Source organism: Ictidomys tridecemlineatus, chromosome 1 (genome assembly GCF_052094955.1).
Source record: "Ictidomys tridecemlineatus isolate mIctTri1 chromosome 1, mIctTri1.hap1, whole genome shotgun sequence".
Classification (NCBI taxonomy): domain Eukaryota; kingdom Metazoa; phylum Chordata; class Mammalia; order Rodentia; family Sciuridae; genus Ictidomys; species Ictidomys tridecemlineatus.
The window spans coordinates 114,969,763-114,985,529 of record NC_135477.1 but is presented as its reverse complement, the minus strand read 5'-3'; the positions used below and the strand labels follow the sequence as shown (position 1 = coordinate 114,985,529).

The 15,767-nt window shown below is 33.3% G+C and overlaps 1 protein-coding gene across 12 annotated transcripts in view; it reads right to left on the bottom strand.

Moving 5' to 3' along the window:
* Fer (FER tyrosine kinase) overlaps positions 1-15,767 on the bottom strand; it is a 396,280-nt gene that overhangs the window by 261,342 nt on the left and 119,171 nt on the right. For 2 of the 12 annotated variants that reach the window (XM_040273799.2, XM_078045469.1), the window contains one exon: positions 11,446-11,515. The exons of the other annotated variants lie outside the window; for them this stretch is intronic. In XM_040273799.2, the coding sequence (XP_040129733.1) occupies positions 11,492-11,515 (24 nt within the window). In that variant the 3' untranslated portion in view covers positions 11,446-11,491. The remainder of the gene's footprint in view (positions 1-11,445; positions 11,516-15,767) is intronic. 12 annotated transcript variants of the gene reach the window in all.

Below are 15,767 nucleotides of genomic sequence, written 5' to 3'. Positions count from 1 at the left end.
ACACAAAAACTCTTATTCTATTTTATCTAAATAAAACTTACATAAAGTAGTAAATGTTTATTTTTCCCATCTTACCTTAAACATATGTAGCAGAACTGAATCAAAAGGGGGGAAAATGAATAAAATTTAAAAGGATAAAACAATAATTTCAAAAATAAACACAAACAAAAAACATAAAATTATTTTGAAAAATGATACAATATACAAATAATAAAAATATAAACAAAAAGGTCAAAGAAAGATCATAAAGAATATAAGAAAATAAAGAGTAAAAAGGAAGTAAGACATTATTTTATTTATTTATTTATTTATTGGCACTGGGGATTGAACCCAGAGGTAGTTTATTTTTTATTTTGGGGGGGGTACCAGGGATTAAACTCAGGGGCACTCATCACTAAGCCACATTCTCAGCATGTTTTACATTTTACTTAGAGACAGGGTCTCAGAGTTGCTTAATACTTCGCTTTTGCTGAGACTGGCTTTGAACTTGTGATCTTCCTGCCTCAGCCTCCCAAGCCGCTGGGATTTCAGGAATGTGCCACTGAGCCCTGGGGTGCTTTACTTTTTACCCAGAACACTTATTTTTATTTATGAGACAGTCTGGCTCAGTCTCTTAGGGACTTGCTAAATTGCTAAAGCAGGCTTGAATTGACAATCATCCTGCCTCAGTCTCCTCTGTTGCTGGAATTACATATGCACCAATGTACCCAGCAAGATTTATTTATTTTTTAATATTTCTTAGTTGTTGATGGACCTTTATTTTATTTATTTGTATGTGGTGCTGAGAATCGAACCCAGTGCCTCACACATGCTCGGCAAGTGCATTACTACTGAGCCACAATCCCAGTCCCAAGATTTATTTTTAAAGCTAAAGAAAATGTAAATTGTACACGTCACTAGTAGTGTAAAAGTAGTCCACTTCAGGCTTTGAATATAGCCCTTGCTGCTCTGCCACTGAGGCTTATTTTAAAACTGAAGGATTTGTTTTGTTGTTGTTGTTGTTGTTGTTGTTTTCCCTCAATTCCCTCTCCCAAATTAGCAAGTGGATTTCAAACCACTACCCCACCCATCTCCAGTCAGGGCTCATGTGGAATACAAGCTGTGGATCACCTCTTTAAAATACTTTCTGGCTGGGTGCCTGTAATCCCAGGACCCAGGAGGCTGATGCAGGAGGACTGTGAGTTCATACCAAGCTTCTGCAATTTAGGGAGGTCCTCAGGAGACCCTGTCTCTAAATAAAATTTTAAAAGAACTGAAGATATGGCTTGGTGGTTAAGTGCCCCTCTGTTCTTTCTGATGGGCAGAATCACAGCCTTTGGGACAGGAGTACCCTTTGTTTCTCCTTCCCTAAAAAAGCCTTAAAACTTTCATTTTCTTTTTATCAAAACCATTTTCTCCTTATTGGATTAGTATCAGGGATAGAGCTTTAGGTAACAGTAGCTATGTTGTGAGTCACTAATTGTCTTGGGCTTCAGAGACATTACATATAAAATGATAAATTGAACAAGATGATCCCAGGGGATTCTATATCATCTAATGTGTTGTGAATCTATAAATGAAGATAACACAAATCCTAATGCACACAATTAACAATCCTTATATTCATGAAAAATACCCAATAACTACAAAACATAAATATTTAGAACAACACAACCCAAATATTTTATTTGGTAATATTAGAATGGCAATTACATATCTATCTCAATTTTCCTCAAAGATAGGATAAATATATGTATTTATATAGTCATTAAACATTTTTTGGTTTTGAATTTCCATTCTTATTTGAAGGACAGGATTTGTTTTTCCTAACATAGTACAATGAACATGGAAGAGAACAGCCTAAAATATAGGGGTATTAATTGAAGAATGCAAGCAATTAAGCTTAAACTAAAAAATAACATGTAAATATAATTTTTTACTAACACAACACATTTAAATCTCTTTCTATTATTCACAGAAATTATTTTATAAATTATATTTTTATAACATAAAACATAAAGGATTAGTGCATTCCAGATTACTAAATTAAACCATAAGAACTAACTATAAAATTAGTATTGAACTATACAGTAATGTATTATAATGAAAAGCTTTATCAGTTATTATTATTAATTATTTAATACTTATGTTCAAAAAATATTATCACATTCCTTTGATAACAAAAATTGAAAACAAGAAGGGTAAATTGACCTCAGTCAGTAAAGAAACCAGTAGATTCAGGAAATGAAAATACTAACACCATTATAGATTTTAAACTGAACAATGTTTTGCCTCAAATATCCACAAAAGGCACTCTCTTTTACCTTCCCATGAATTGGAAAACAAGTATTTTTCTCAAATCTGAGAATTAAGTAAAGGAACAAATGAAATAAAATGAAAATCAAAAACAAGCCACTTTCCTTTCTAAAGGCCTTGGGTTGGTATCTGAGTGATGATACTATTCACAAAAAGTTTGTCTCCTACCAAAGTCAAGAAAAATTATTCTTCCATTTGAATCAGCAGCAAAAAATACATGGTCAGCTGGACTATAAGGTAAGTTCTTGACCCTCACTGAAATGGGACCACGACAGCCTTCCCTTTACCTTGTATCTGTGGATTTCTGATGTAGAAGCCTCAGGGCTGGACATTAAAGCACAAGTTTTACAGGGCTGGAATGCAGAACCAGGTTCCAGGTGACCCTCACAATGGGGATATTTCATTTCCTATTCTATGTCAAGTTTTAGTTGGAGATATTGATCCTGTACCCACAGACGTCAATTTGTCCACAGACCTGCCTGTCTGGGACAAAAGCGAAGACAGAAAAGGCATAGAGCTGGATTTCCTGTTTCATACTGTCTTCCCCTGTTGGCATGAAAGTGGACCAGTCAGTTCTGGATTAAAGGGACATCTAACAAATTGTTTATTTACTGAGAGCTAAATAGAGGAAATCCTTGTGCTTTAAGTGAAGATTCACATACAATAAATAAATTTCTTGTCTAATTAATCTTTTTAAATAAAATAACAGTTTCTTTCTATACAACATATAGAAATCTTGCCCTTTTAGGCAGCTGGATCTCATGACCCTCTGATAATAGACCAAACTTTCAAGTATGCATTGAAACAACCTTGCAGACACCTGTGCAAGAAGGCTTTTCAAAAATCAAATGTTTTAAAATCTTTATGTTTTGAAGCATAACTCTACAATATTTTATAATTCTTCCAGTTCAAATGAAAAGAATATGAATTATGTGCAAATGATCTATAAGATCTCAATAAAATAAATATTTAAAGTTTCCTTGTGTCAAGAATGTATTGAGCTTAACCACATATAATAAGGTGGCAAAGTTGGAGAAGCAGTGGAGTGTCTGGGATACTCAAAACCACTCAGTGTTTAACACAAGAAGGCTTTTCTTTTTATCATCTGTTCAATAGTAACTTGTTATTTGCTGTGTAAATACCAGTTTTATTTAGTCTTTTTTTCTAAGTGCTATGCAACTACTAGATACCAGATACTGTGTTAAGACACCATCCAGAACATTCTTTCAAATGGATGAAAGGAACTTCAAGAAATAAAATAGAAAAAGAGCAAGTTCAACTTCCTACACAAGTCTTAGTAAAACTTTCCTGGACCACAGTTCTGTCATAAACATTTCCTCCTTTAAATCTTTTGTTTCCCTTTCCTATTAAAGGAAATTTAGAAAAAAAATTAGTCTTGTCTTTGTCTAATTTATACAAAATTATTTTTCTTTTTTGTGAATCCACATTTTGTTGTCTATAACAACCATTCATCAAGGAACAACCCTGTTTTATATTCTAAAAATAATTTTATAAAATTTTACATTTAATAAATAAAAATGGGCAACATGGGATGGAAATTTTTTTATGAGTGAGACATTGTTCTCAGCATTTTAGATGGACTATCTCATTCACTCCCCTCCAATAACCCTATGGGATAAGTTCTTGTACAAGCACTCATTTAAAAATGAGAAAACTGAGGCACAATAAGGTTACCTAACTTGACCAAGGTCAGTAAGTGTCTGTCACAAGATTTAAGTCTATACAACTTTGCTACAGAATCTATGCAGTTAACTATAATACCATGCTTCTTGAGTTAGGTTCCTGTTCCACCTCACCAAAACTATCCAGTTACCAAAAAGGAGTTAACAATTTTATTACATAATTCAATTACACTACATAATCTAATAACAATTTAAATGCATTAACAATTTTATTGTAGAGGAAGTTGAACACAGAGATATTCTACCACTGAGCTACATCTCCAAATCCTTTCTTACTTCCCATAGCTTCCAGTAGCCCTAAGCATTCCTCTGGTGTGCCAACCTAACCCCAATCTTTGCCTCTGTCTTCACATGGCTGTCTTCTTTGAATGGCAGGCTCTCTTCTCTTCTTATATGAACATCAGTCATGTTGGATTAGAGCTCACTCTAACAATCTCATATTAATTTGACTATATCTACAGATCTTATTTCCACAAGAGGTCACATTCACATGTATTATATATTACAACTTCAAGATATTTTGAGAGGGTACACAACTTAAAAAGATGTGTTTTTTTAATTTTAAATTTTATTTTAATGCAGTGCTGAGAATCAAACATAGGGCCTTGCACAGTCTAGGCAAGCACTCCACCACTGAACTACATCCCCAGCCCTAGAAGTGATCATTAATTGTTAAGAAACCTTAGTCTTTACACCCTTGTAGTAAAATAAACAAACACTTATTGATTCCTACCTTTTCATTTCTGTTTTTAAATCTGTTCCAAAGCCATGATAAAAGCATATTTCCTGTTCAACATCTCTAGCAATTAGAGGAATGCAAAATCAAAACTACTCTAAGATTTCATCTCACTCCAGTCAGAATAACAATTATCAAGAATACAAATAACAGGGCTGGGGATGTGGCTCAAGCGGTAGCACGCTCGCCTGGCATGCGTGCGGCCCAGGTTCGAACCTCAGCACCACATACCAACAAAGATGTTGTGTCCACCGAGAACTAAAAAATAAATATTAAAAATTCTCTCTCTCTCTCTCTCTCTCTCTCTCCCTCCCTCCTCTCTCTTTAAAAAAAAAAAAAGAATACAAATAACAATAAATGCTGACAAGGATGTGGGGGAAAAGGTTCACTCATAAATTGCTGGTAGGACTGAAAATTGGTGCAACTATTATGAAAAGCTATATGGAGATCCCTCAGAAAACTTGGAATGGAAACACCATTTGACCCAGACATCCCACTCCTCAGTTTATAGCCAAGGGACTTAAAATCAGCATAATGCAGTGACACAAATACATGGATGTTTATAGCAGCTCACAATAGCTAAACTATAAAACCATCCTAGATGTCCTTCAACAGATGAATGGATAAAGAAATTGCGGTATATATACACAGTGGAATATTATTCAACCTTAAAGAAGAATGAAATGATGGCATTTGCCAGTAAATGGATAGAGCTAGACAGTATCATGCTAAGTGAAATAAGCCCAACCCCCAAAACCAAAGGCTGAATGTTTTCTTTGATATGCGCATGTTAATTCACAATGGGGGTTGGGAGGGAGGGCTAGGGAAGAATAGAGTTACTTTACATTAGATAGAGGGGTGTGAAGACAGGGGAGGAGTAATGGGGATAGGAAGGATAGTAGAATGAATCAGACATGATTACCCTATGTACATATATGACTACACAACTGGTATGATTCTACATCATGTACAACCAGAAGAATGAGAAATTATACTCCGTTTATGTACAGTGTGTCAGAATGCATTCATGTATAACTAATTAGAACAAATTTTTAAAAAATAAATGAAAAGCAGATTTCCCATTAGAGAGTAATCTTTAATAAACTGCATTGTCCAAGTTTTTTTTTTTTTTTTTTTGTAATCTAAGTTAATCACTATATAGGCCCTACTACCTTGGTACAAAAAGACTCTCAGAATAATTAGGCAAGATTTTTGTTCATTGCAACTGTTCCCTTTCTCCTGGAAGATTATTTTATATAAAGACTTACTGATTCTATTTGTTACTATGAATTCTTGTACAATATTCTTGTACAATATTCAAAAAATTATATTTTGAGCCTACTCTATGTAGCAAGCACCATGTCAGGTACAGAAAATAGTAGTGAACATAATGAAAGTACCTGTCTTCATGGAGTTAGTTTGAGGAACAAGCAGGGATTACAGGGAAAGAAAATAGATAATAAAAACATACATACATATGTAAACAAATACCATAATAAAATGAGTTAATATATACAGAAATGTACATGTTAGTATTCAATGTATGGAAATACTTAAAACTAATCCAACACACAGTAAATGTTATCCAACAAAATAGTAGTACTTGTAATCTTAGAAGTACTAATAGTAAAAATACTATAAGTGCTAGGTACAGAAAAAAAAAAGGAAAGTACAGAGTAAGAGTGTACAGGATCATAAGAAGGCTCATTACAGCTAAAATAGTCCATGAGATATCTCAAAATAGTATCATTTTAACTAAAATGATGAAAAGAAGACTGTCAGTCATATGAAAAACTGGACAAGAATATTAAAGAGAGAGGAAACAGAATAGCTCAGAGATGAAAAGAAGCTTAGTGAGCTCAAAGGACAATAAGACTAGAAAGGCTAAAGTGTGTTCAATGAGGAGGATGGGAAAAGAGGATGGAGTTTGGCAGGCAGGGACAGTGCCTATGGTTCAGGCTATGGTAAAAACTTTGAATTTTATTCAAGTTCTATAGGGATTCCCCAGGAAGGTCATAAGCAAGAGATATGTAAGATCTCATACACACAGAGAGATCACTGAAAGTGTATAGGAAACGACACATAAGAAGGGCAGGGGAGCAAGAAGGTGGACTAGCTGAAGTAGTTCAGATCACAATTTACTGTGGGTTTTATTAGGAGAATCACAAGAGAGGTGTTGCTGACAAGAGGTCAGTTTGGGGATATATCTTAGAGAACTTGCTGATGAAAAAGATATAAGACTTGAAGAATGGAGAAAATATTAAGGGGATGGTCAAGATGTTGGCTTGAGCAGTTAATTAAAGGTGATCCCATTTACAAGGAAGTAGAAGACTCAGTGGAAAATTTGAGTGTTTTGACAAGTTAAAATTTAAGATCACCAGTTCAATTACTTTATCAAATGAAATGGTCAAGCTTTCAGACATTATGTGGTAAGTTCATATTAAAAGCGCTTTATTTGTGCAAATGAAATGTCATTCCTTACATGTGATATCAGATATAACAAATAATTTAAAATAAGAATAAAATTTTAAATCTACCTATTTAAGAATTATGTGGCAAAGTGATAAATTCCAGTAGATGTATGTAATAAAACAGAAAAACTTTCATATATAAATTTCAAAACTATATGCATTTGTTGAATATTATTTTTAAAAGATAAGGCAAGAGAATACCTCAATTTCAGGAATTTTATTTTTCTGACACTGAGCTCCACCTGCTGGTATTTTTAGTTTAGGTATTAACACTATTAAAAAGAACTAAAATGGGGCTGGGACTGTAGCTCAATGGTAAGGCACCTGCCTCAAATGTGTGAGGCACTGGGTTCAATACTCTGCAACACATAAAATTAAATAAAGATACTGTGTGTTCATCCACAACTAAAATTTTTTTAAAAATATAACTACAAAGTGTTAAAGTACAATGTAGTTTCCAACATAAAAATACAAAAAAAAAAAAACAACAGCCCCCCCCCACATACACATTTAGGACACATCAAAATTGCTTTTTTTTCTTTCTAACTACCATTTAGTAAGTTTAGCTACATACTAAACATTTTTGTAAATATTACTCACCTAATTTTCAAGACAATTCTATGAGGTTTCTAGGACTTGCCATTTCTCATTAATAAAGAATTTTATCTCAGAGACATAATGTGAATTTTCCTGTGGTCATGTATTAAAAGCATAGAGGATTTTAATTGTGTTCTTCTGATGATCATTCTGTTGCTTTAGTGACCAGACAATACTGCTTGGATAAAATGTAAACTTTATAAATCTGATACTTTTGAGTTTTAATCTCTGCCTCTCTAACTCTGATGAAGTTCTTTAATCTCCAGTTCCAATGTTCTTGTCTGAAAGGTAATGCCTTTGCAAAATCATCAGTAAAAAATAATGTGTTGTCTATCTAGCATACTGACTAAGCACACAGTAAATAATAATTAATGATTAGCTCCTTCTCCTAGTAATTTTTCTTTAATGACATATAGCACAACCTAATTAATTTATGAGGCTTTGTATTGCCAAATGCTGATGTCTCAAATTAGTGTCTCAAAGAATAGTCTTTGGAAAATTTAAATTTCTGATTTGTAATAGATAAAAAAATAAATTGGTTTAGAAAAACCCTACAAAATAAAATATATTTCATACTGTAGCAAAGTTTTAAGGACTGTTTAACTACTATCTTTAAAGTTGTATAGAGCAGCCAGGCATGGTGGCACACACCTGTAATCTCAGTGGCTCAGGAGGCTAACACAGGAGGATCTCAAGTTTAAAGCCAGCCTCAGCAACTGTAAGGCACTAAGCAACTCAGTGAGACCCTGTCTCTAAATAAGATACAAAATAGGGCTGGGGATTTGGCTCAGTGGTAGAGTGCCCCTGAGTTTAACCCTTAGTACTCCCCAAAAAAATTATATAGAAAGATTAATTGCACATAAATCTATCCAAAAAAATCTACAACGCAAAATTAAGAATAATCAAGTAGAAATGAGATATCAAAAAGTAAAACATATCATAAAAATAAGCCAAAGTTGAATTTAAGACTGAAAATTTCCATTAAATCATCAACAACAATATATGAGAAATTCTAACAAATGACAAAAGTTGAATAATATGGCAACTATGTTTCCACAAACAAAAAGTTTTTTAATACAGAAAATACTTTCAATAACTTTAAAAGAAAATACAAGGCCTCAAAATTTTTTAATTAGTCAATAAATTGACTAGTAAAGGCTTTTAATCTTGCAGATCCAACCTCAAATAAAGACAGAATATCTGCAACTGAGAACTATTCTGACAGAATACAAATTATCCATTGTATATTCAGACTTCAGATAAGAGAAGTGGTACTAAAAAGGAATTTTAAAAAACAATCCAGTGCATCCATTATTTATTTTAAGTCTAGATTATACTCTTAAATAAAATCAATTTATAGACAGCTTCATTCTCAAGCCAATAAGAACTGATTTTGCTGTTATGACCTCTGCTTCCACTGAAGGATACCAGATTTTTCAAGTCATGGCTTCATGAATCTCCTTCCTACATTAGCTACAGTGATGCTGTCAGGAACACGGTCACAAAAACAGCCTGTGTTAGAGCCTCAGGTAAGAAATTCTATTAGAGCTTAGTACAAGGAAAAGGTTTGCTTCCTCCTACAGTGTGATAAGTTTGTCTGTATTTAAGACTGTTGAATGACTTTATCTCCCTTTACAATTTGGTCTTTGGGAATCATACAGACAAATAATAGCTAAAGGGTAGTAAGTATACATATGTGCTATGGTATATATAGTTTCCCCCAGGCTTGATACCCTGTTAAAACCTATATTATTCTTGGTTCTAACTTTATTTTATATTTTGCTGAATTTTGTTGTCATTAGCTACCTCAAATACTCTGGGGAATAAATCAGAAAATGAATGAGTGAATGAACAAACACATGTACAGTAGTAAATATTAAATCATTACAAAAGCCTTGCAATGTGAGGTTTACATATTCCCAGAGCTGTAAATGTTTTCTACTAACAATTAAAAACAAAATAAGCCTGATTACCTAAAGTTGGTGACATGCTCCCTGCCATCTTCAAATGCCCAGACATGGCCATTTCACTGGGCTGCCTTTCTCTAAAGTGATAAAGCTAAAGTATAAAGCATCAGCACATTTACACTTCCAGCTAATCAGAAAATAGGACACAGGAATATTGCGTTGTATTCTAAACCCAAATTAAATTTCACAGTTACTTGGCACAAAGTGAAAGCGCTCTCTGATTTATGAAAGTGGGAAAAAGGCAACATCCCCCAAAGCACCCAAGAAGCCTCCACGGAATGACAGGCAAAAATTAAATTAGGCTTTCATATTCCTATAGAGAACAAAAGACCAGTGTTTTTTCCAAGTATGTCTGCTTAATGCTTGTTTCATTCCCTGCCTACCAAATATCTTAAGTACCTGAAGTAATTACTACATCATCTTAAAAGTATGGTATGTCTTTCAAAGTAAAAACAATTATGATTTAATTCAAAGCACAACTTTCAAAATTATAATGAGAAACCACTAAATTAAAATGAGACTTCTAAATTGTATGCTGTCATCAAATGCTAGAAAGTGCATAGGTATTAATTTATGTTGGTAAGTTAAATAGCTAGTAAAAATCAGCATCATCATGTCTGAAAAGTAATCTGCATCATTTTACATTTCTTTGAAATGCAGAGAAACTTCCTAGATTTTCATTATTATCAAAAGAGGCTAGCAAAGAACCTTTCTGATTAAATGCATTTTGACACGCTAAGACAATTATACAAATGAAAAATAATATGAAATACTGTATCATGAGAAAATGCTACCTGATCAAAATGTAGAATTTCATGTTCAATTAATTTTATTTAATAAAGAAATTTAATACAGGAATTAAATTGTTGAAAATGATAAAAATGATATGAAATTGATTGCAGCTACAGAAAATGTCTACATAGTTCTACAATACACAAAGAGAGGATAAAACTAGATCTCAGTAGGAGTTTTCATAATGATGTGAATTTCATCTTATGTCATCCAACCATGAGTGAACATGACAGAGTTATCTAGCAATTTTCTTTTCTAATAATACTCCTGCAACTGGGGCCTAATAAATGGCAAAAGACTATGAATGTTTTATAAGTAACAAAATTGAAAAGGCCTACAATATCAAAAAGTATAGACATTTGTAATAGTTGGACACTGCTAACATAAGCTAAATGCCCAGGACGTAATTAATAGCAAACTGATATAATGATCTGTATAATAATAGATCTGCAAGTCTATTCTCATCCATGGCTTTCCTTACACCCACAAATACTACAGACAATTATGACACTTCAGATTTCTGTTTGAGAAGGTTAAATTATTAGGATTAATGTCTAAATTCTGCATTTTGTTTTATCTTATTATGAGCCTCCCCATAAAAACTTTTGAGAATCAACAACTTAATTTGGCATTAATTGACTACTTCCATGGAAACAATTTTTCTTAAAGTATCATAATTTGGCTCTTGACCTAAAACTTGAATCAAACATGAGTATGAATTTTTCTAAATATCTGAACCACAAATAAGTTACTATACATAAGATTTTACTGCACTCTAAAGCAATATCACCTTTAACTTAGCTTGGTTCAATAAACTTTTTCAATTTAAAATACTTATAACAGAATGCCAATATAATCAATGCCTTTTGCCTATAAATTCTTACCTTGTACAGTCCCAGTTTAAAAAAGAAACAGAGGAAAGTTCTCAAGTCAGTAGTCAGTAAAAATGGAAACCTGGAGAGAAGAGGGAAGTGGGTCATATCACGGTACCCAGAGTCAAGCAAGTGCCTGAGGGGAAAGGCTGTGAGAGGAGAGGGAATGAAGAGTCTGTCTCATGTCACACTCTACTCTTCCATTTCTTTTTCTTAGTCTCTTTTTGGTTTTTACTTTTACCTGCCTCTTATTCCTGTATTTCCTTTATCTCTTTATCTTTCCTGGTCTTTTCTTCTTCCTCATTTCTATTGCTCTTCTTTCTCTCACCTGTTTCTCTTGCTACCTTTCTTCTCTTGTTCTTTCTTTCTCGCTCTTTCTTGATTCTTCCTTAAAGGACTAAAAAATGAAGGACTGGGTAGAAAAAGAAAAGTTCCCTCCAAAACTACATTTCATTGGGACAATCCAGTGTATCCCCTGAAAAGTTCTTTGTAGAATCATAGAAACATTTTGGCTCCATAAAGATTGTGCTTTTTTTTTTTTTAAGACAAGGCAAAGTCTCATTCTGTTGCCCAGGTGGCCCTGGAACTCACAATCCTCCTGACTCAGTCTCTTGAGAAGCAGGGACTATAGGAGTGCTCCACCACACTTGGCTTATACCTGATTTTTTTTAAAAAAGTATAATAAATAAAGGGATAAGAGTCATTGAATTTCCAGAGCTTCAGAAAATATCTGTTTAGAAAGACTAAAACTCTGTTACTCTTAAATGTACTTTTTAAAACAAAAGTTTTTCCTTACCAATTAGATCTCACTTGAGTCTGACTTTCTGCCTCCACCCATTCTTAGTATTTGGTTTCTGACTCCTGAAACTACATATCCTCCTGAAACCATATCCTACTTCACTTTGACCACCTCTCAAATTACATACCTAGCCCATATCTTACTTTCCCTGGCTAAGTCTATTTGCTTTCACCTGTATCCCCAACCTTTCTAGTCTATACAACTGAAAAATAGTTTTCCTCTCCAAAATTTCAAGATCTTTTCCTTAGTGGCCTCTTCTGTTCCAAGTTTTGTTGTTGCTTGTTGTTTGTTTGTTTGTTTGTTGAATAGTTCTATCAAAATAAACTATGTTTGAATTGAAAAGCTAGGCTTACACAGAATTGGGAAATAGGATAAATTCATCTTCAGCCACCTCACACCTTCAAATGCCACAGCTCTCACTAGCCTGCCTATCCAAAATCAGGGCTATCATTCAAAGTATTTTTTCACATGCTTATACTATGCACGCTCAGCATCATCCCCACTCTCTTCAGTTCCCTAGGACCCTGATTTCAGGAACATATTAATGTATAATAATGCTTAACATGATACTTCTGCAAAAGGCATTCAGAATTTAATAGGGCCCTTTAAGACAAAATTATTTGCCAAAGAGTACTTAACTTTTTTTCAACTCCCAAAGGCCTGAAAGATGTTTCATAGTAGCTTCTTAGTAAAAGGAAAAGGACGAGAGGTGCATGGTCCATGGAAAAGATATGACAGAAGATGGAATGGGTGACAGAGAAAAACTGTGGTCTATGTAGTTTAAAAGCCCTTTCCTCTTTCCAAGTAATTATAGAAAAATAAGTAGCCATAGTCAGACCAACCCTGACACAAATTTAAACACACACACACACACCCCACACACAGAGTCGAGCATGCTTTCTTTTTTGTCATATATTAGAATTTTTCCCCAAAATTATTCATCAAAACACAAAATACATGTAGTAAATTTAAAAATCACAAGTGTGTAAGTTTATAAATGTTCAGACTGAAAAGGCCCTATAACTAGAACACAGATCAAAAACACAAGTCATTACCTGCCCTCCAGAAGTCACCTATGTGCTCCCTTTCAGTCACTCCCAACTGTCAAGAACAACCACTATTCTAGTTAGAATAACATAGATTACTTTGCCTCCTTTTGAACTCCATAAAAATAAAACCATATGTATTATCTGATATCTTCCACTCAATATTTTATAGTTGTAAGATTTACCAGTACTGCTGTCACGTAGTTGTAATTTGTTTACTTTCATTACTGTAGGGTATTCGGCTCAGTAAATATTCTACAACTTTGATTGACATTTGGACCACTTCCAGTTTTGAGTAATTATAAATGATGCTCCTCTGAATATTCTTGTGTAAGCTTTTTTGAGAGTATATGCATGCATTTCCCCTGGGTACATACATAGGAGTAGATATGCTGCATCACTGGATATGTGCATTTCCTTCTTTAGTAGATGTTGTTAAATAGTTTTTCTACAGTAGTTATCATGGATAAGGTTTTCTCTCGTTTCCCAGCCCCGCCCCTCCAGGGCACAATTTACTCTGGCTCTGCTTAAATGATACAGATATTAAATTTCTATTCTGTCTATGTATAAGTGAGGATTATGCTAGTCAGAGCAATTTCTCTGCATCCTTTTATTTCTATCAGTGTTATAGGAATTTATTACTTTATAAAGTAGATTCTAGAATAATTTAGCCCTCCACATTAACTGAGTTGGTGTTTTTGTTGGTTTTGTGCTTCCAAAAGACAAGAGATATGTAGAGAAGGAGCTTCATATTTGACTAAAAACTGCAATCTGAACACTGATGATTTTATTTTACAACATCAGGCATTTTCAAGAAAAATTTATTGAGCACCTACATACTGCCATGTACTGTGTTAACCACTGAAAATAGAAATAGCTCTGAATGTACTTATAGTAAAAGCATAAATGAAGCCATTAGTGGGTACTTTTATTCTCACTGTCATCTATTAGCCTCTCAGATACTTCGCTTCATTGACTCAGGTCTTTGGCAAGTGGCATACCCTTATTTTCTTTCCAATTCAATTCCTGACATTATCATAAGTGATTCTTACACCTAGGCCTCAAATATCCTTATAATGTCTTTATCTCAATCTTCATCTCCAATAATGGTCATTCATGTTCAATTTCAGCAACACATTTCACCATTTGTAACCTGGGATTTCCAGCCAGAATTGCTTTGTTGGTGAGAGTTCAGACTACACTTCTTACAAACCTATATTTGTTCTTAAACTAAATTAATACAATTTCACCCCTACGTCTGCCCCAAATTATATCTCCTAAATTTTGCCCCTTATATCTTCCTTTTGTTTTTATTTTGTTTTGTTAGGAGGGGGTGTCCTTCTTTATTTAATAGAGATGTATGTGGTTATGATCCGTATCCATCATTCTGACTGTTCATAGTCCATGATAGAGAGCATGGTAGTCAGCATTTAAAGAAACTTGGTGTTCAGCCTAAAAGTTATAAGAAGTCTTCGTGACTGATGGACTTGTGAGTCAGTACAACCAGATTTGCTCTGATTTGAAATTTTAAAAGATTACTTTGGCTGGTGTGGAGAAAAATTTGGAAGTCAGCTACTGTAGATGGGACAGAAAAATTGTTTCCCAGTTGCATTTCTTAAACATCATTTCCATTATTAGAGGGATTGAATTTTTATGTTATTATTAAAGTTTCTACTTACTCTATTAAGAATTGCTTATTCATGAATTTAGTCCAATTTTAATTGGTGCATTACTTTTCTAAAAACTAATTTGGATGGTCTCCTTAGATATTTACCAACATTAATCCTTTGTTATGTTTGCAGCACATAATAGCCCCAGTTTTTACTCTGCATTTTGTTTATTTTCTGACATAGAAAAAATGTTTACTTATATTTCTTTACAATAGTTTTATGTAAATAGTTTTTTATATTTGAGTATTTGATCTATCAAAAATTTATTCTTAATGTAGCATGAATTTAAGAGCTAAATATTTACCCAAAATACAGAATAGGAGCTTCTTTGTGCCAAGTATTCTATCTAGTCTACCTGAATGTTCTTGTTTCAGATTAAAGGCAGATTAAAGAATCTGAATTTGTTTATATTCTTATTATTGCCCCTAAAATATTTACTACAAAGTTAAATATATAGAAGTACAATTGATTCTCTCTGATTTGACTTGTTTCTCTTTTCAAGGATCAATTTTTTAGGCAACCTTGGAACTTTTCAAAAAATGCATATTCTTCTCTTAAAACCTCTAGATATATTCTGACAGAGAAAACTTTTACTTAGTCTAAGATCTTATCCTTGACATTGACTTTACAAAGTAAATGATCATTTTAAAAATTAACACTTAAAGCTCAATCTCTTAAATATTAACAGAAATGATATTTTGCAGCATACTATAATAAGAGGAAATTACAATTTAAGTTTATTAGGCACTAAATGAAGCAACAAATCACAACATCCATATATTATCTTTATGAAATTTTTAATGTCACAAAATAATTTTC